Raw genomic sequence first — 21,994 nt, forward strand, 5'->3', positions numbered from 1 at the left:
ACTAGTAATAGTTACAAAACTTGAGCTTACCCGGTACCCTGTCCTTGCTAACTCTTTAGGTATAGAAAGCTTGGCTTTAATCCAGACATTTCCCTGATTACCATAGGCCCGCCACACTGAGTTCAGCTCGGTCTCGAATTCTGTCTGTAAAAGAAAAATGGGAGTGCTACAATGACAGAATAAACAGTTCATTTGATGGTATTTGCTTTAGATTATGCGCCATTTACATTATAAATCAAAATGTGAAATGTGTTATTGTTCGTCAAAAGATTATCAACAAAATAATAGTTAAAATGATTAAGTCGTTAATTCCGATGTTCATTACACAAAATTACGCCGTAAAATGGCAGGGGTTTTATCTGACTGATTCACCATTGTTTTTCTTCGAGAAACCAACATTCAGGATGAAATTCTAACAAACCAAAAATGCTCAATAAATGTTATTCGCGTATATTTTTTATACTAAACCAAGCGATAGCAGTGGCAAATCCTGAAATTCTGAAAAGGGGATTCCAGTGATTTCCAGTTCCATTCTATATAATCAAAGCAACTTTTCGAAAAGGGGGACCAAAGGGGGACCCGCTTCGATCCGGATAGTCTACACAGTACGTATTTTATATATCTTGTGATGGCCAGTTAAAATATGGTCTTAAAACGGGGTAGTTGGTTCAGGTTTTATTTAACTGTCTTAACCTGTTTTACTTACTGATGTATATACATTAAGGGTTCCCACATGAGTTCCATGCATATGGTAGTAAAATGCTAAACATTGAGCTTTCACTCCTCTGTACTTGGGTGATACCATGATGGCTTTCTTTCCATTGTTCTTCCCTGAAGCTTCTATGTACATGTAATGACCTGAAGTAAGAAAAAATATGATCTTTATGTTTTGGCATGTCATGTGCATTTATATGTTGTGTGGGGTATTGCTTTCAGGAATTAAAGTTCTTTGAATTGTGAAACTGAATACATGTTTTCCTTTAAAAGCCCATATTATATTTTCTGATCAATTAGACTACAAGAGAGAATAAGTTTGGAAACCATGAGTTTTTTTTTCATAATTTTTATGTTGGTTTATCATAATAACATTTTATTGGTCTTCTGCATCTGTGCAATAAACTTAATATCCGTGATTATTATGCATCAACTCTTTTACGTTACTAAAATTGTGAAACATTAATATACTTATCCATAGTGGTATGTACGTTTCAATAGCTAGGTAAATGTAACAAGAAGTGATTTTGAAAAACAAAAGAAATACAAGGCGTATTTAAAGAAGTCAAGTTTGAAGTCTACCGACCACTTTTTGGTTCACCACAGGTATGATCCGTTTCTGGTCCGGTTCCACTAGAAGCAGTTCTCCCCACATGTCTCGTCCAATCAAAATCGTCATCGTCATCTTGTGTGTATCCACAAAGTTTGTCATCCTCAAACCCACAGAAACTCTGAGTTTTCGCTGTAAAAAGGAAATTTTTAAGTTATTTGTATTTACTGGAGTGCAATATTTAGAGTTTTCCCCGTGACATTGATGGCACTTATATATCCATATGAATATTACATGATATGCATTATAACTTGTTTGAAAAGGAGGTTTTTTTCGTACTGAACTGGTTTAAGATGTAACAGGGAGTTTTGACTTATTGACTTTTTTTTATTATTTTATTTTGATGAAGCCCTGGATCCAAATTTTAATGATAAACATAACGTTACACGTATCATTGCAGTGACCTAGTTTAATTATTGAATGTACCAAAGAAGTGCTAGTTCCCACAGGGTTGTAATCATTTCTCAGCAAAGCATGTTCTAAGAAATTGATGAACTTTCCATAACCAATTACGAAACGATAAAGCCTTCTTAATCTGATGCTTCAAGTGAAGACAGATAGGCATTTGAAGTCGACGTTATCAGAATCAGCGATAAGTGTTCAAAAGAATGTTAAAAAATGCAGTCTTTAAAATTGAAAACTAACTTCATTGAGATACTTTTAAGAAAAAAAACACTGCATATAATTGCTTAAAATGTCTACAATTTTAATAATATGCGGTTGCTGAAAATTTTGCTCATTAAATATTTTATTATAGTGTATTCACATATATATATCAGATCTTCAATTAATGACGAACGTACAACTAAAAGCTGTAGAATAACAATAAAGCTGAATGAATCGTAATGCCTTGTAAAATTCGTAAGTTTTTGTATAATTCGAAAATATCAACATACATTTGTTCACACAAAGATATGGACCTGCGTACAAAAAGTTAGATTAATTTATTCTTTGACCCTCTGTACTTTACTGGACTACTTTTACTTTGCGTGTTGCGACTGGCTATCTTACCCATGACAGACACGGTCGCGTGCACCTGTCAGTCATAAAAAAACAACGAGACCGGATAAGAAACACGATCTTGTCCTACTATTTTTATAATAACGAAAATAGGTGGTTACTACAAAATCTTCTTATTAGAGAAACTGAGGACGCTTGCCTCTTATGTTTAGGATACTACATGTAATTAGTCGAACTGTGTATTTGATATATCGCAAAAATGAACACTTCCGTTTTGGAAGGCTTCCGGATCTATGTCATTCTACAAAATTTATGTACATGCAATTTTACATTCCTACTAGTTTTGCTTATTTTCGATAAAATTTTAACACAATGAGCGACGAGGATTTTATAACTTTTTTTCTGTAGCAAAATTAATCATATCAATGAAACCAAACTTCTCTAAAGTTTTGGAAAATGAAATATAAATGGCTACATTTTTGTTCACCTTAATACATGTATAATAGCACACGTCAAAATTGTGTATCAGATATTATTATTAAAAAACAAAGGTTTATTTTTTAGAAAACCAGAGAAAAAGGTTATCTTCTTTTGACCTGCAAACACAAGATAACAAGTTTCAAATGCAGGGGTGGATTCAGGCGGGGCGTGACGTGCGTGCTCCCCCCTAAAATTTGCAAAGCATGGGTTGTCAGGGGTAGATTTGGGCGGCTTTAGGTTGAAACTTTAATTTCTCGCTAATTTTACCAGAAAAGGTATCTACATTGCACTCACTCTAGAAGAAATCCTGGATCCGCCCCTGAAATGTTATATCATTCTTGAACAACAAAGCAATCGCAAGCAATTGATAATGTAATTAAAGAACATCCCTATAATTTAAGTGTCTACAGAGTCCATTAATAGACATCTCCTGTGCATACAGTAGCTATGATTTCGCTGTCTATATATAATGCCATATACAACATATGAACAAGCAAATGGAGAGAACATTTAACTCTTTATTGTTAAACTAGTAATAAAATGTCTGCATGCTTCAAAACTGTGATGACTTCAGAACAACAGTTATATTACAGACACCTGCTTAGGTTAGATTAACAACAGTATTTTTAAAAAGAAACTGGATTATAAAGACCAATATTCATCCAAATAAAGAAAAAGTAACCAGGAGCGAAACTCAGTAATGACATGCAGGGCGTACGTTGGGTCCCCTAAAATGGAAAAAAATATTTTTGTGTAAAAATTTAAATAATTTTTTTCAAAACTCTTTTAAACGAAAGCACCGCATACTATACATTGTAGCAACACAAACATTGTAATAAATGACAGTTACAGAACAATAGCAGAAAACAAATCAGTCGAGTTCTGGTTTTCCAGGCAGTGCCCCCCCCCCCAAAAAAAAAAAAAGAAAAATACAAAATTTCCTAGTAAGCTTTTTAGGGGAAGAATTGGTATAACATACAAAAGTCATATGTACAAAGTCATGTACTAGTATTAGTTTTCTAGTTTTGGCCCATAAAAGTTGTAACCTTTGAAAAATCTATGAGTAGGGTATACTATACAGTTACTAGTTTAATCACTAATTTGGTTGGATGGTTTATGAAATTTACAAGGTAAATCGATTTCGAAACTCAGTAAAAATTCTCTGTAGTAATAGTAAAACACAAATGATTTCGGACCGTCTTGAGTCAAGTCAAGGCTTGGTATTCATCAGTCGACGTGAAGGTATGTCGTATATTTGTGAAATACAAATAATTTCAACCCACATCACATTGAACTGTTAGCTTATATATACATAAATGCCTTGTTATGACAAAACGGAAGTACTTGTTACGGCACAGGGGCTATAACTTACCTTTGAAAAATGAAGATAATCTTTTTTAATTTGGTTCAATGGGAGCATGTTACAAAGATAAAACACAGCGCCTAGCTGATATGAAATAAAACAGCAGTTAATTGGGTGATAATAAATTTAATGATTGGAAGTGCAGATCCATAACACATATCAAGGATACGCATAGTTTCTATGTTAAACTGCAAATAACACATACCATTGAACGCGAGTCGAATGCATTGCACTTGGTATCGCTTGTATTATTCACTGTATACAACAATGGAAGAAAACAACAAGTTTATACAAATAGTTTGAATTTTATGCGCGCTCTGAACTATATTTTGTCAGTTGGGTTGGATCTGAGTATCACAATGCATGTACAAACAACTGTTAATTTCGATTAACAAAGGTACTATAACACCTATTTGTACACATCTCCAAGTAATCACTGAAGTTTCTTTTACTGAGGGGGACTTTTTTTAATAACAGAACGCAACGAATGCATTAACATGAATTATACACACAGCTTGATACGACCGCATATGTCGGACCCAACGGCATACTATTCTTACAAGAATGTAGTTGTCAAAGAAAATTGTACGATTTTGCGTTGTGTTGGCCACTCGTGATTGGATAAAGAAATTCGTCCTAATAACCGAAGCAGCAATATGTAAATGAAAATGATACATAGAAAACCTATCCGCCGTTGATGAAAATATTAGAATGAACAGTATGCAAATTATCATAAAAGGAAAACCTACCCACCGTTGTAGAATCAGTTTATTGTTCAATGATTTGACAATGACATAATAGCTCTTTAATGAAACGATGCATGCCAACCGATTTGGCCTTAACGTCATGACAAAGATAGTTCAATCACGCAATCGACCAGTGTGTACATTTTAATAATTTGACCTGGACGCCAAGGCAAAATTAAATTTTACCAAGTTTTTCAAATAACTTCTAAGAAATATAGTTCAAAAAAGGATTAATTTATTTCCCTATAATACAGATTAACAAAATCGTACAAAAATATTATAAGCTCCCTTGACCGTCTATGCTTATTCAGACAGTCAGTAGATTCTGTTGGAGGATGACCTGTACTATGGAATTAAATAACCTTAATCATGGTATAATTTCCTAGAGGTCAGGACGCTTTTGCGGTCTTTTTACGGACAAAGACGACGACGACGACAGCACCATTATACGAATACACCGAACCTGCAACTTTTAAAATCTTTAATTAGTTCTTCACAAATTGTCACCATTAGTTTTACAATCCAATGTATAAATACAACTTGAAATTGATCAAATTTACAAATATCAAGAGAGGCGCTATTACGATTATTTTGTCAAAATCAAATACGATGCTCGCCACTAACACCAGTTTTGGAGATACCAAAAAATCGATAGAACTTCTCAACTGCACATAGTCGTTATGAAAAGATTTTTAAGCTACAATCCGATTGATTTGACTCAACTATATCTACTCTTCAATCTTACTGAAATTCGAGCGGTTTGAGACTTTTACCTACATTGCTTTTTTTTCTTCGACAGACTAAATTTCAGGAAGTTTGGGTACTTCCTACTTAAGTGTTCCACAATATTTTATTTCGTACATTGAATTTCGGAGTTACATACATGGACAGGCTTACTGTCAGCTGTAGTCAGAAATGTCACTGCTGTTTAACCATGCGTATATAAATTTGACAAAGTATTTTACGTGTACATTGAATGTCTTATTTCCAACTGCTATACCTACCACGAAAGATACAAGTATAATATCCCATGTCAGTATCTAAAATAAATCAGGTTTGTCTTAACGACATTAATTATGAAATGTAATCCCTTTTAAAATCTTATTTTCGTTTCATCGTGTGCTTGAGATACTTTTTCACTATTAAATCATATTTCATGAGATGTCAAATAAATAAAGGATCATCATTTAAAGCTATTCAACATTTATATATCCCACGAACATAATTAATTATATCTTTTTTAACCTAAATACTTTAGTTTAATACTTAAAACATTATATAGTGGAAGTCTCTTTTTTCTATTAGTAGTTTAACGCGGATGTAGAATACTTTCATATAAGATGTTGTGGGCGCTGTTATTCAGAAGATACAGTGTACATTCTAAGTAGGAATCAAATTCGTTCCATGAATGTTTAGGATTATACAATTTATTTTACCTATTAAGTTTTTATTTATAATGTCCTCGGATGAGATTTAGACTTGTATAACTAAACTTAAAAAAACGACAAATACTAGACCGAATCTAATACTAACAGTACAAATGCCTTACAAACATAGAGTCTGAAATGTATACTTTGCACAATGCTACACGATATCATTTAATTCTCGTCTTCAGTTTTTAGCTTTTAACGAAGGTTCACAGAAACCGTGATATAAAAGTGAATTTAACCCCGGCGTGTCATGTGATTGCAATAAAATAATATCTTATCGGTCAATAAGCTCCATGATCGAAAATACAGATTGCAAATAAGTTCAAAAGGGCAAACTTCTTCGACATAAAAACGTCAAGGTATGGAATATACATTACTTGATATACCTTTGTACATATCAGTAATGTTATTCTTATTAATCATTATAAAATGAAGATGATTTACCGAATAATTCCGACTGAAATTCGTATTTTCACTCACACTCTCAGTCAACCATCTACATGTTAAAGCTGGTTATGCACTCATTGGCGAACAATTGAATATAAACGGACTGCTTAATTTTATGCGAGTGAAGCGAGCTCTTTATTGTAGATAATAGGCAGACTGAATGTGTCTAAAAGTGTGTATATTCATATAGTCCCATTGAACAAGTTCCGTCTGTTTTCGCCAAAAGTCAAGTAACATTGTATAGCAGAAAAAAAACCAAAAAACACCTTGTTGTTGTAGAACCGAATTCAAGGCCGGATTCGATCATTTAATATCTGGATGAGAGACGTAATAAAAATGCTAATTTCATGGAGACACTTCCATAAACAAAGCATTTTGCCGTAAAACTGTAACTCTACACTGAATCATACAAATTTGAGATTTTAAACACTTTTTTTTTTTAAATGAATACTATGAATGTAGTTGATATTCTTGAAAAGTGTTTTCCGTTGCACAATAGAGCACAAGACTTACGGAGAAAATATTTCACATTTTCTTTTACATTCGGTATGTAGTTAATACTTATTCTAGTTTACTAATTTTTATTTTCTGGGGATGGGGGTTAAAACACCTTGCTATCGTATATTTCCACACAAAAATGAAAACTGTGTCTATAGACTCTGACTTTGAAGTAGGACACAATACCGTTATGTAAAATATAAAATATATATCAACATTGTAGTGTTTCCCTCACCAACACATACGACCTCGTTGAAAGTACATTACATATTAATTTGAGTCAGCTGTGATTCACATATCCATGCCGATCGAGTAAGAAAAATTCTAAAAATAACGTTAAGTACATTTATTTCATTTTCAGCGCCTTGTTGTAAAGCCACATATTTTTGTTTCGTTTTTGTCAATAAAAAGTACGCCAGCATCATGCTTAAGTCATCAAACTTCATGTGTGGTGTAACGTAGGTGTATATTCCAGGGACATCCATGTTTTTCTACACAAAGACGTGAAAAAATATTTTCAATACTTGATACATTTAACTGTAATAAATATTTGCAACATTGATTGCATGTGCTTAAATATATGCGAAGATGATAACAGTAATTGAATTTTTGATAAAAGTTAGCATGCCACTTTAGAAATTGTCCATGCCAAACTCTTGTCACCAGGGGAAAACCAATTTGACAAATGCATGTAAGACGTGATTTTTCTTCTGAAAATGACATTTTTGATATTGATTTTGTAAAGTTTGAATTGTATAAAATTAGTAGATTGTAAATATATTTCAATTTCAAAGTTTTTTTTTATTATCGTTTTAACTGGCTTTATTAATGAAAGCTAATTCTCTGAGAACCTTTCCATTTACCCATTTATTCAGCCACTATTTATTATTCAAATACTGACAATTTTTTTTGTGATTGGTCTGTACGCAAAGAGCCAGTTGTTCAATTCCCCTAGTCATTCTCAACTTAGTATATTTTGTAGTGATTGAAACAATAATTTCCATCCTAATCCCGAATCGGTCTTGTATAGTTCATGTAATTTTGGTGTTATGTGTTGTCTGATCTACTTGTAAGGTAACTATTAGTTACATTGTATTTATGATAAACGTACATTTATGGACGCTGTACATATTTAAGGGGCCATATTTAACCCCACATTTGCTTTCTTGTAATTTCAAAGAAAATATATAAATTAAGAAAGTGGCATTTTTGTCCAATTGTGTGATAGTTTTATCAAGTAATGGTAGAATGTAAAACGAGCGTGGCTAACTGGTTATTGTTGTTTTGTGGTGTTTGGACATTATTTACTGTAACAGAGTAGACCTGAGCAACACACGGTGATCAATCAAGCATGTCTTGTAATTGCAGTGGTAGAAACAAAACTTTGGAGGAATCAGATACTGATTTTTAGGGTCAATAGGTTAAAGGTAACTTTATAATAAAATAAGTGATATTCATCCAGTAATAAAATATTGACATTTATAGGTAGCAGAGGACAAACAAATTATCGTTCTATATATACAAAGTTTTTTTTAGTAGGGCATTTAAGTACATGCATGTAGTTCTGAAAACTGCTTTGACAGGCGTAATTGTAGGTCGTCAAGTTTATGTTTTAATGATTACCAGTTTAATGGTGTTACTTATAATTATTATAACAAATTGTATCATGTTTTAATTACATGAATGACAAATACTGTGCCAACGCTGAATAATGTACATACAGTTTGACATTTATAGTTCTTCACAAACAGTAGAATTTAAACTATTTATAAACCAAATGTCAATTACGATTATTGTCAATGCTAAGCAACTTCACAACACACTGGTAGATTTTAACTAAGTATATCAGTTTCCATACCTACCACAAACTGATATTATGCTAGCTGTCAACTCGGTCGTAATAGCCTAACCCATTACAACATGACACTTAATCTGCATGGTAAATTAAGCATACGTCATGAAACTTGAATTTGATGGACTATAAAAAATAAGCACACATATTTCATGCAATGGTTTCTTGTATTTCTTCTAATTTAAATATATTAAAATTACTGAGTAAAAAGCAACATATGCAACCCTAAATGAAAAGAACAAAATATTTTTAAAACAATCAAACGGTAGAGAGGCTGTTACATTAACGAATATCACACTCAAACGGCGATGTTTCTGTTCAGATAAGAAGTCGTAATTTGAATGCTAGACTAAATGTAAGCATTGCAAACAAAATAGTACCAACTTCTTCTCCCTTATCTACTCAAATAAAATTTTGAAAACTTAAGATTTAATCATAAAAGTTAACCCCCTTGAATTTTCTGATACACAATGCAGGGGCGGATCCTGATACCTTGAAAAGGTAGGATGCAAGCCGGTTTTCCCAGAAAAAGGACGGTGCTTGGACATTATTTGCCATTTTCTACAATTTGCAAATTTCCTTTAAAAAGAAAGGGTGCAAACCCACTGCATTCCTCGGATCCGCCACTGAAATTGACATCGCTTCCTTTAATGGTAATGCCATCAGTATTATAAGAGGAAATTATGATCGATTGATTGATTTATTGATTGTTGGGGTTTAACGCCCGAGCAGCCATATTTCGGCTAAATTCAGGCGATGAACATGAAAAGGATGAAAAAATGAACATGAATGATGATGAAACGAAACAAGGGATGGGACACAAGGATAATAAGGTCAACAAATTTTGATTGCCACTAGAAAAAGGGGGAATGGGTAGGGTCGGGCAATTCAGCCTCCTGTTGCGGAGCGTAAAGGTTCCTACTCCTATCGAAGACCACAGCAGGGTTCTTTAACTTGCGAGGAATGTGGCATGTTTCCCAACACGGTGCACCACTATGGTTTGTGATCAGGTTTTGCGTATTATAGTCTGACAACCCCAGCATGTAACACGCCAGGGGTACTCCATTCCACCACCTGGGACACACACATCTCAGTTGCTCTGTGGGCAGAGCCCCTACCCCCGGCTAGGTTCCTGAGCACTATTTAGTTGCCTTTTACGACAAGCTTAGCGCTGCTGCAGGCCTAGTCTATTGACCCCCTGGACCTGCACGGGGCATAAGAGGAAATTAAAGTCAATTCCAGTTAAAAAAGATTAAAACTATCATTGTGAAAAGACTTGACGTGAGAGAAACTACCTTAAGATTTTACTAAGATTTATCAAGCTGAAAAAATTTAGGCAGTAGTCAAAAGGAATAGTTAAAAAGAAAGTCCGTATAACAAATAGCGATATCAGAGTTAAAAACTCTTAAGTTGGAAACCACCGCAATAGGGTGTGTAAGTCTCGTCGTCTGACTTCGTTGTTTCACGAGAATGGGTCCTAATCTACCATTCAAATGCATGGACACTTTGTCATTTACCAAGCTTTGAATTCAGAATTAAAAGTAAACGTTTTTCTGTGTAAAAATATTAATAAATGTGACAAATATGTATTTTTACATGTGAAAGTGTCAAGAAAAGCAATAAATAGACGATTTTGCATGGTAATGTAGCGTCCTGAGATCCCAGAAGTAAACAATAAAATGCAGATCGGTCTTTGGATTTCCATACGTTCTATATCAAAACTTCCGCTAAGGAAAATGGAACTAGAACGAGACTTACAAACCCTATGGTCCTGCGGTTTGGCGCGCTGAAGCCCTTGATTTAACCCACCATTTCGTTTGGAAGCCTGTAACAAATCAGGACTACTGCGGTTACATCTACTCTGTTGATGTAATATCTATTTTGTCAGATATGATTTAAACTTGACTTGATTATGGATCGCAGTAGTGTTCGGTAATTTCGTTGTTTGCCAATTGATACAGGTATTTCAAAATGAATTGAAACTTCAAATTCATTCTAATAAAATATGGAATGTGCACTAAACATAACTATATACATATATAACTACTTACTAAAAGTTTTATCTTTATTCATTGCTTGATTTGGGAAGACTTCTGGGTATACTATTAAATGCGCATCACTTTGCATTTTTTCAGTTTAAGATGGGTAAAATATAGTTAATTGTTCGCCTTCGTTACATTTGGTACATTGTACGCAGTACATTATGTAAAGGTACAAAATAGGTTGTCGAATGTTATAAGATTGTCGAAAAATCGGGTTAATCAGGACATGAATATAGTAAAGTATAAAAGATGTACGCGGATGTCGTCACAACTATGTAATCTTAATGTAATAATGTTTTGATTAGTGCGCATATTTTGTTTTAAACAGCAATTTATAAACTTTGAAATGCAAACCCGAACTCATTCTTTGTTAAGGTTCCCTTTGAAATATCTACCAGGGTATACATTGCAATGGAATGTTGATATTCATACATCTTTGATAACTTACATCACATTATGTTCATAAGTGTAAGATTACGTATGAGCTGCCATTCTACGGTTATTAATCTAACAAACAAATTTAGACTGTGCAGTTTGAGTAATATTTATTTAATGTTTAGTATCAATACGTACACAAACTGGGTAAAGCGTGACAGACGAACAAATGGTCGGACGGACGGATTAGAGCGTCCACTAGTCTAAGACCTGACGTCACATTTGTTGACGTAGGTTAACATGGATATACCATGCCTACTATCTTTGGCATTGCTAATTAATAGACTTTGTTTCATATTATTCCTTTTAAAGTATTGCCGTAAAAACTTTTAAAAACATGTTAAAATGGGTGTTACTTATCTGAGCAGCTTGCTCAAGCTTTTGTTTTCAGTAAAAGCTATTCCATAAAATTTAGTGTTCCTTTTCTTTTTGTCGGCAGTTGTTATTCGTGGAAGCACGACACTACTATCAAAAGTTTCTTTTTCTTCCTTCAAAAGTTCTAAACCTCAACAACATTAGCTTCATATGAATTTACAATAACATAGAAGTCAGGATCCTATACAATGTGAAAGCAATCTAATGATTTTCAAAGCTTTGTAACGATGCAACACAAGCAAATAATCTTGGTTGTATTTACTTTTCAAGCAAAGTTTAATTAACTTTTGAACGTTATGTACTTTAATTCTGACTGTTTCTAAGGAGGTATTATTTGATCTTTGACATTTCTGTCTGAAACCTTTATAGATGAGTTTATTCAATTGATTATCGACAGCATTCTTTTTCAAGTTAAATTATTCATGTTTACATGGAAGTTCCTTAAATGATTGAAGTGATTACGTAAAAGATAAACATCTGATATAATTTCATTGTACACATTCTTTGCTTGTGAAACGTCGGTTTATATTTAATCAAAAATAGGTTAGATTCTATGGAAAATCCTAGCATTTATATACATATTAATTATTTACTAAGAAAGGCGCATTAAGTACTCATGTAGTAAAAGTTATCGCCTTGTAAGAAATCAATTGGTAATTGGTTGCTTTTCTCATGTGGAGAACGGAAAAAAGCTGAAGTTCAATTATAGCATGTCTATCCAAAGGATATATAGCCAATGCAATGTTATCTCAATTTAAATTATTTCATTTTGTGCCGTCATTTTTATGTTTTGGTTCATGGTTTTTCGTATGACTTGAATTTAACTGTTTTATAATCTTTTCTATACATTTTACATTGAATAAGTATACCAACATTGACGATGGGTTACAAAGTAACCAATCACATAAAACATAAATTCAATGACTATATAACTAATTCCATCATGTATCAAATTCTTCTTTCAGGTTTTTTCTGCGATTTGGTTGGAACGTCTGAACGTCGTGTTTATAAAAGTTATGAAACCATCGTGAAAATGTGAAGTTTGTGCTTGACCTCTTCTTCCGAACTTCGATATACATCACGAATACCTATTTATTAATTTATAGTTGGAAAGATTATGCAAGGCACTTAAATTCCATGCAAGTTATTGAGTTTAGGTAACTCGAGTTTCAATTTTTGTACACTGTATATGTGACTCTTAGACTTTGAAGGGTCATTGTTGGAGAAACAAGATTCTTTTTTTTTTTGGTACTTGTGATTTTATTTTATTCAGCGCCATGTGCTTTTCTCTTAATATCGTAATCAAAACCATATTTAACGCATAATTTATTTATAAGTACGATAATTGAGTGAAGAATTACAAAATAAATGAAATTCGTTGACAAAATTCTCAAAATTGAATACAAGCAAAACATACTGTACAATACAATTATTTTTTTTTTTAAAAATGAATAATACAAATACCTTGTAATAGTTTATAAGATAAGGTAGTAGTATGTATTCTATTTTGCATTCTTGCGGCTTGGTTTTTACCCAGAAAAGTTACCAGTACATGAATATGACACAGTCTTATGATTCTTTTTTGTAGACACATTAACTTTGTTATGTTTATTTAGGATATTTATAATAACTCTACTAATTGGAAGAATGATTTTATTATGTCTTGCGTAATTTGTTACAAAGAAGATACTATATATTATGCTTCGTCTTGCACACATTACTTACAACTTTGGAAAAAATATTCCCACATAACAATCACACAACTAAGGAACCAACATTTTATATGTAATGAACTAATTTGTAAAACCAACGTTGATAAGAAATATGTCAAAATATTTTAAAAGTTCTGAAACGACTATTCTATGCAAAAAAGCAGCGCGCAAATCTGTGTGAGTATATTTGTTTTCTTGTTGTTTTTTTTTTTTTTGTTTTGTTTTTGTTTTGTTTTTGCTTTTTTTTTTCTTTCTTTATGTTTGAGATAATTCTTTTTAGAAAGTGCGTGTGTATACAGTATGGATAACCTACATAATCGAGAAAGTATCGTGTAATAATACAGAAATTGTTTACACACTTGATAAGAAAACGATGTTCATTTTCAATTAAATGAAAACGTAGATTTCATATCTTTTAGCCTGAACAAAGCCCTTAGCTTTTTAAAAAAAATAATACGTTATGAGATTAAGATTACTAATGTATTTAGAACGAAACTTTGAAGGAAATCTTAATTAAAGCTTCTTTTTATGAAACAAAGTTTTGGTGCGTGTAGTTTAAAAATAATGCTTGACTTCTTTCTTTGTTGCCAAGAAACAATAAAAATACCGAAGTACAATCAGAAAGAAATCAGGAGAATGAAGATCCTAGCGGAAATAAAAACAAATGTAATCCTTGGAAAAAGATAGGGACAATAGACAAACACAAGAAAGAACATTAAATAACCAATAATACATACAGGGGAACAAAAGTAAATGGGCAACTCAGACTCCACTAAAAACTGGGAGCATGGACCAGGTGCACCGGTAAGGTAAGCGTCCTTTGCTTTTCTAGAAACACCCGCCGAGTTGCCAATTTAATGTCTTCGAAGTATTGGACAGCACTGGCACAAACAACACGAACCCTACTAAACCCGTAGGGGGAATTTAAATGCTCCGGATGGCCACTAATTTATATCCAGTAAAAACAAAAACTCTTACATTTTCATACATAATATCAAACACATAACTTCCTAGTGATTTGATGTTAACGTTTTGAAACAACTGTTTATCCAATCAGAGCGTTGGAATTTAAATAACAATGGAATTTTATATAAAAAGTTTATTTATTACTTATACATGTTGGCATTAAAGGCAAAAATTGACACTAGCCAAGTCTTTTGAAATAATATAAGAATTTACCATTAGCGAAACACATCAGGCATATTTAGATTAAAATGATATGACTTTGCTTTAATAAAGATAATATCTAAACTGTATCATGAATAACATGTGATAAGGCGGTGTCTCTACATATGTTATTTGATAAAGGTGTCTCAAATTTAACTTCACTTTAAATAAATGCAGACATATTTAGCGTATGCAATGCCTTTAGGGCATCAATGTATTAAGTCTTTAAATAATAAATATAAGCTTTTGTTTGTCACATATCCGCTTTATCTAGTGTAATACTTTCTTTTGATTAAATGTAAAGAAAGTATCTTAGAATTATAATATATTTTCATTCATTCACTCCAGATGTATACTAAAGTCATGCGTTTACATTTGGTAATTGATTACCAACCGCCATGTTAAATTGGATATGAGCTAATATCACCAAGAGTAAATTTGATTTTTTAAGAAACTGATACAAACAAGCATTGTCATCAGAATGTAGTTCTGACACATTTACTGATATCAATATATATGCATCGCAGACACTGGGGCCCGGATGATTTCAACCGTCCTTCAGTTTTCCTCGAAATTATTTTTTCTATCTAATTCATTTATCTCATCAGAAATTGTATTTTGGCCAAATTTCTGGGGCCATAAAATCAGAATTTCAGTCAGCGATTTGATAATATATCAACATTTAACAATGAATTCACTCTACTAGTACCTGAATCGATTTTATACTATATTGGTATTATGTATTCTCCCTGTAACTTGAAAATGTCCGATGAATTGCCCAAGAAAATGGTTAAAAGACAAGTTAAGATTATAATAACGAATCAGACAGAATAAAATGGGTGTTGAAAAAAAAGCGAGTGGTCGGAACCATCCGTGCCCAAAGTGCCTGTTTTACCACAACTTTGCTATTATGTTTTCTTAAAAATACAAATCCTTCAATAAATGTTGTACATACAATAAATCCAAGTAGGCTTTGGTGCATATAGGTAACTAATACAATCTTCATTAATTAATGTAAGTAAACGTCAAACAGTTATTCTTTCCTGCAATACCTTCTTTGTTCTACGTATTTTCTTACCCGACTTATTCCATTATTTTTTGGTTATTTTGTTCATTAATAACTTTTTGCTTTCTGATTATGTCCATTGAATCTCGAGAAATCATAGTAAAATATGAGGAAGAGAGATTAATTGTTAAAAAGGAATACCCATAATAAAAGCATTTGACGTATTGAAAAAAAATGCAAAGGAATACTGCATTGCCAGCGGTAAATTGTCGCATCTTTGCAGACACGCACTTTTAAGTCTGCTTGGGGCATTGAGATAACAGACTACGAAATTCCAGTTACATCGGATACTTATTTATACAATAGAAGTAATTATCCAGTCATAAATATTTATGAAAGCAGCATTTCATAAGAATTGTTTGAAATTATGTTCTCTTGATTGGTAATGTTACACACGACGTGTGTATTCGAAGTTAAAGACGTGAACCGATTAATAAAGGACGTAACAAAGCAGATACAAACAACTTAATTTAAGACATTCATATAGAACATATTTGTTCGCTAAATTATAAACGGAACATTTTGCCATATCACGCGTGAACATCCAGACATCCAGATAACATGATTTTGTTGTTTAAGAATATGTCGTTGTTTTTGTGTATAATATAGTTTTTGTTTGTTTTGTGTTTTCAATGTTTTGTTTTCATTTATTCCTTCTAACTTGCTGTAATCTACCTTTTAAACTAAACCCATGCTACTAAAAATTAAAATAAATTATTAACTTTCAACTCGTTCATTAATGCATTATTAATGTATTATTCACATGGTTGAGATATCCACATGTTTCAAATTAAATCAAGCGGATCGTTCATTCTACTATAATTAGACTTGATGGCGCTTTTAGAAACAAAATGCATGAGCTGCTCAAGTTATTAGTGATTTTAATGCATATAATAAATTATGTAGTTTAATCAAAACAAATTATAAGAAATTGAAATTACAATTCAATAAAAACTTGATAATGCTATTACAGATATTAAATGTACGATTCAGAATAAGAAAAAAACATTACTGTGGTAGTTCAAAAAAATCAACTATTATTGTTTTTGTATTTTTCTTTTTGTCTGGATATGGAAAGATCAAAATTTATAGTTAGTTATTGTTGGGATTCTGCTTTTTCGATAGTTAACATTCCCTAAATGACGTTCTTACTCTTCCATGAGTTTTATTGAGAATGACGTTAACTTCCGGCAAAGGAATAGCTGAAGCAAAACGGAAGACGATCTAAAGTGAACACTTTCTAATACTGCCGTAAATCATGTGTTATTTTGTGCAAAGAAGTGGCGTACCTAGACGGTGCCAACTTTGGTATTCATTTGTATCTGTAATTTTAGTACATCAACTTTTTATACAGTTATATGTGTTCGTGATGTTTTGTTTACGAAAAGAACTACTGCTCGGACTCATAACAGAATAATATGATAATTAATTGGAAGGTGTGAATAACCAAAATATGATCACGAGTGCTGAAGAACGCCCAAATTTAACGAGTGTCCGGAACTTGTTCCGCGCACGAGTTAAATCTTACTGCGTTCTTAGCATGCATAACCAATTGATCCTATTTATTTTATAGATTTCCTCGATTATTCGTTGCTATTTTCAACATAATTTCAAATTTTGTAAACGTTGGATTGATTTCAAAGTTTTGACATTTTGCTGGGAGAAAGTCCGAGAATGAAATTACCGAATTTATTTCACAGTGTGAAATGGCGAAATTTATTTCACTGGGAACATTCGATAAAACACTGTTACCTATGTACTAAATGTCATTATTTCTACTGATGTTTCATAGTTTTGATAGGCCGGCTCTTTACCATTGGATGAACTAGGCATAAACTATCAGCAACGCTCATTAAGGTGATAACCCAGTTCCCCACTTAATGACATGCACCTTTTCGATTTAGATATTAATTGGGATCAAAATTCAAAATAAGGGTTGCACAATTTGAAAATGTTATGAAAATTCTATGACAATTTCATTTATTCCTTGAACCAGAGTAGGAAGAGCAATGGATAATCGAAATGTACCTTTGTACCATCATATTCATAAATGACAAAGTCTTTGTTTTGCATTGTGAGCCGTCCCAAGTGATGTGGATAAAAATCTTAAATAGGCTGTGCACAATAAGACTTTGTGATAACGTTTATGGGAACATTTCTTTAAGTTCCATTGAGAGATGTAGGAAGAGAAACGGATACGAGAAAATACCCATACGTCACCATTATCCCAAATGACAACGTTCAAGTTTTTGCAATGGGAAACTGCCCAATAATCTAAAATCGACGGTGCACAATTAACTATGTGATAAATATTCTGTTTAGAGGTGTAGAAGAAGTAATCGATAAGAAATAGTTGCCCCCTGCGTAACAGAACGAAGTATGTACGTAAGGACGTAAAGCAAAACAAAATTATGGCATTTAGCATAACAATACACAACATGTATTGAATAAAAATGATTTCTTTTCCTTTATTTGTAAGGAAGCCTAACTTGACCGTATTTTAGTTATACTTATCTATGTGTACTAATTTTAATTGGACTTATTTTATTAAATAGCGAATGAAAAATTAAAAATCAAAATTTGCATTTGCATTTGCAAAATACTGTCATGAGACATGTTCACAAAAATGGAGAAATAGACCTCCATTAACAGTAGGGAAGAGTCAGTGTAAATGGCTGCTTTCTAACTTCATATTGTTTAAACGTATTCGGGTTCGGAAATATTATTCTGTTTTTTTTCTTTTTATCGAAGTTGGTACGTATAAAAGTAAAAACTTGCTTTAATAATTTAATAAAAAAAACTCATTAACCTGACCCATTTAAAATCGTTTAATGTTAAATAGGAAGGCCTAAAGAAACATTAAGGTTAAGCTTCACATAATTAGGTTCATGAGTTTACACATATTAATCTAAAATGTTATGTTCACTTCAACGCAAAATATAAACATCATCTTTTTTGTGTAGCATACATGCCACTTCGATCTAATGATGCATTGCTTTTCACAAAAGAGAATTAAATACCAGTCGCACATTTATTGGACAAATTAGTGTCATAGTAACAGTAATCAGCGGTTGTCATACATCACACTTTAATACAAAGAGGTAAATGGCCTTTCTTTTTATATATAATGTAAATTATAAACGTCTGCTTGATAAGCAACAACTGCTTAATTATAAGTACATGTAGTAATAAATTCGTGTTATATCAATTTATCTAAGAGTGTAGCGTCAAACATTATTTACAATGTAGGACGAGATGATCTTAATATTTCTGTACACTAGAATATTTTGCATTCTTCTAAAGCTTGCATTCTTCACATCGATATGTTTACACTGGTTCAAATAGATACAATAATACATTAGCAGTAAAAACTTATTAATTCCACCTTCTGTTTGATTTTTAATTATAAATATCAAGTGAAATTTGTTACACGTTTAGGGTGTAGTGAGTATCAATTTTGCCTATCGACCGCTTCATGGACTTGTCAAAGAGTAATCAACGGAACCAAGGTTATAGCGGTAATCAAAAGAATGTAATCCAGGGACAAAGACCAGACATGGAAAACAGACACACACAACAAAGATTGTATAAAGTAACTACAATCATACATACAAAGTAACAAAATCAAATGAGCAACTCGGACTCCACTAAAAACTGGGAGCATGGACCAGGTGCACCGGTAGGGTAAGCGTCCTCTGCTTTTCTAGAAACACCTGCCGAGTTGCTCGTAAAAAGTCAAGTCCTGGGTAGACAAACGAGGAAAGGAAAACTATGACCCGTTGAATAAATCAGTTTTCATGGCGCAGATGGATACACCATAATGATCCATGAGTTCATGATGACGACCATAAAACTTCTGTAGTGATGATTTCAATCTTGTAGCAACATAATCCTGTTCCAGAAGCCTTCTAGCGCGATACAAAAATTCTGCGTAGTTTCGGCAAGCTCTGGCATAACGTATGAGTTGTGATATGAACACTCCACACGCAGGTGCCGAAGGGAAGGCAGACACCGGATGTTGGAATTTTTTCAATGCCCATTGAAGGTTCTCCATTAAAGAAAACGTTTTTGTATATTAAAAGATCTCAATATAACAGTGTCAAACAAATGTTTACTGGCTCTGCTGAAATGTTGCCGCTAAATACGATATTTCACCGTCAAACCCATGATAGAAGCCTAATAATTGTGAAAAACAATACGGTTATCTTCCATAATTTTAACCTTATTATTAGTTTGATTCGATAAATTTATCTTTTATGTCCGTATTTATTTGATCCGAATTCAAAATTTGTGAATGATTATGACGTGAAAGATTTCAATATGCTAAAGCATTGGTATGATATAAATAAATTTCATCTAAATAGGATAAACATTTGTTCTTCTTTTTCTATCAAACATTTTCCTTTCAAAAAGATACTTCTGTAAAACACTGAAACTATTCAAACAAATTTATAGCCATAAAATATATCTTTATTTTTAAATACAAAACTGTCTACCTTATCAACAAAGATTTTATAAAAATTAGTGAAAACTAACAATGATAACATGGGGAAATCCCCCTTTATTATACAGAATTCAGTAGAATGGTAGCGTTGACTGCTTGTATAACAATGATAGGTACTGTTAGATGTCAAATGTTTTGTGACCACGGCCAACCCTCAGCCTATTTAAGTCTGACAAGTCTCGATTTCGCTGATTGCATGTTTTATAGAATTGTCTCATTGATCGGTATTTACACGTGATAATCCCTAAAAGGTCCTGTATCAAAAAATTTTAGAAATACAGCATTGAAATAACATAAAACTAAACCTAACGAATACTCGACTAAGATTTGCATTGTCATCTCAAGAAGTACATGTTTACCTTTTTTAATTCATATGTGTGGTGCACTTTCTATAAAGGGATAAAGTGAGAACATATTACTTTAAAAAAATAAGTATCTTTCTCACATAGATAAACAATTCTAATCCAAAAGAAATGTAGAATTTTATTTTAATCATTTGTAACTGGTCAATTTTTTAACTGTATTAACTATATTTAACTATATTAAAATTATATTTTCAACATACTAAAGAAAGTCTAAGCTCCACCTTTATACAATCATAAGACTTTACGGGATTTTAGTTAAAGAGTAATCAAGGGAACAAAGGTTATAGCGGTATGTAACCCAGGGACAAAGACCAGACACGGAAAACAGACATACATAACAAAGAACATAAAATGACTAAAATCATACACACAATGTAACAAATGCAAATGAGCAACTCGGACTCCACTAAAAACTGGGAGTATGGACCAGGTGCATCGGTAAGTAGTAGTAAGCGTCCTCTACTTTTCTAGAAACACCCGCCGAGTTGTTCATAAAAAGTCATGTCCGGGGTAGACGAATGAGCGAAGGAAAACTGTGACACGTCGAATAAACCAGTTTTCATGGCGCAGATAGATACACCGTAGCGATCCATAAGTTCATGATGACGACCATAAAACTTCTGTAGTGATGACTTCAATCTTGTAGCAACATAATCCTGTTCCAGAAGCCTATTTGTTAAGAGTCTAGCGCGGTACAAAAAGTCTGCGGAGTTTCGGCAAACTTTGGCATAAAGTATGAGTTGAGACGTGAACACTCCTTACGCAGGTGCTGAAGGGATAAATACGCGCTAAAAATATTTTAAAAAGTCAAAATTTCAAAATTAATTTTACCATCAGCTACAGCGATGTAAAATAGAACGAGTAAAAAATGGGCGTGAAATAAACTTTCTAAAGTTTTTTTTAGTTTTGATGTTTTGAGTTATTGGTAGAAAGATGTGACATAAGTCTACTAACATCTTTTTATGATCTTTATATTTTATAACGAATCATTGTATTTTGTGATGAGATGATTAAAGTCATTTGTTGAAGAAAAAAAACTTGATTAAAATTAAAAATTCCATTATTTAAAAACATTAAGTAATATGTCATTATCACATTAGCATCATATCAAAGTCGTTAATATGAGTAAAACGATCGGTGATGCTTGGGTTGAATAGCATAGGAGGACAATTCATAATTTCAATATGTAACTAAAAGACGACGCACATACACTACATGAATATTTAAA

General features: G+C 32.6%; 1 protein-coding gene across 1 annotated transcript in view; it reads right to left on the reverse strand.

The window, feature by feature from the left end:
* The window catches only part of LOC148621679 (uncharacterized), a 28,913-nt gene that overhangs the window by 2,575 nt on the left and 4,344 nt on the right, over positions 1 to 21,994 (reverse strand). Inside the window, exons 3-5 of the mRNA XM_088576296.1 lie at positions 1,301 to 1,456; positions 707 to 858; positions 31 to 144 (exon numbers count right to left, since the gene is read on the reverse strand). Coding sequence (XP_088432422.1) covers positions 31 to 144; positions 707 to 858; positions 1,301 to 1,456 — 422 coding nt within the window. The remainder of the gene's footprint in view (positions 1 to 30; positions 145 to 706; positions 859 to 1,300; positions 1,457 to 21,994) is intronic.

The sequence above is a fragment of the Perna viridis genome, chromosome 3 (assembly GCF_037379345.1).
Source record: "Perna viridis isolate PV_CMFRI_1.1 ecotype Kerala chromosome 3, ASM3737934v1, whole genome shotgun sequence".
NCBI classification, from domain to species: Eukaryota; Metazoa; Mollusca; class Bivalvia; order Mytilida; family Mytilidae; genus Perna; species Perna viridis.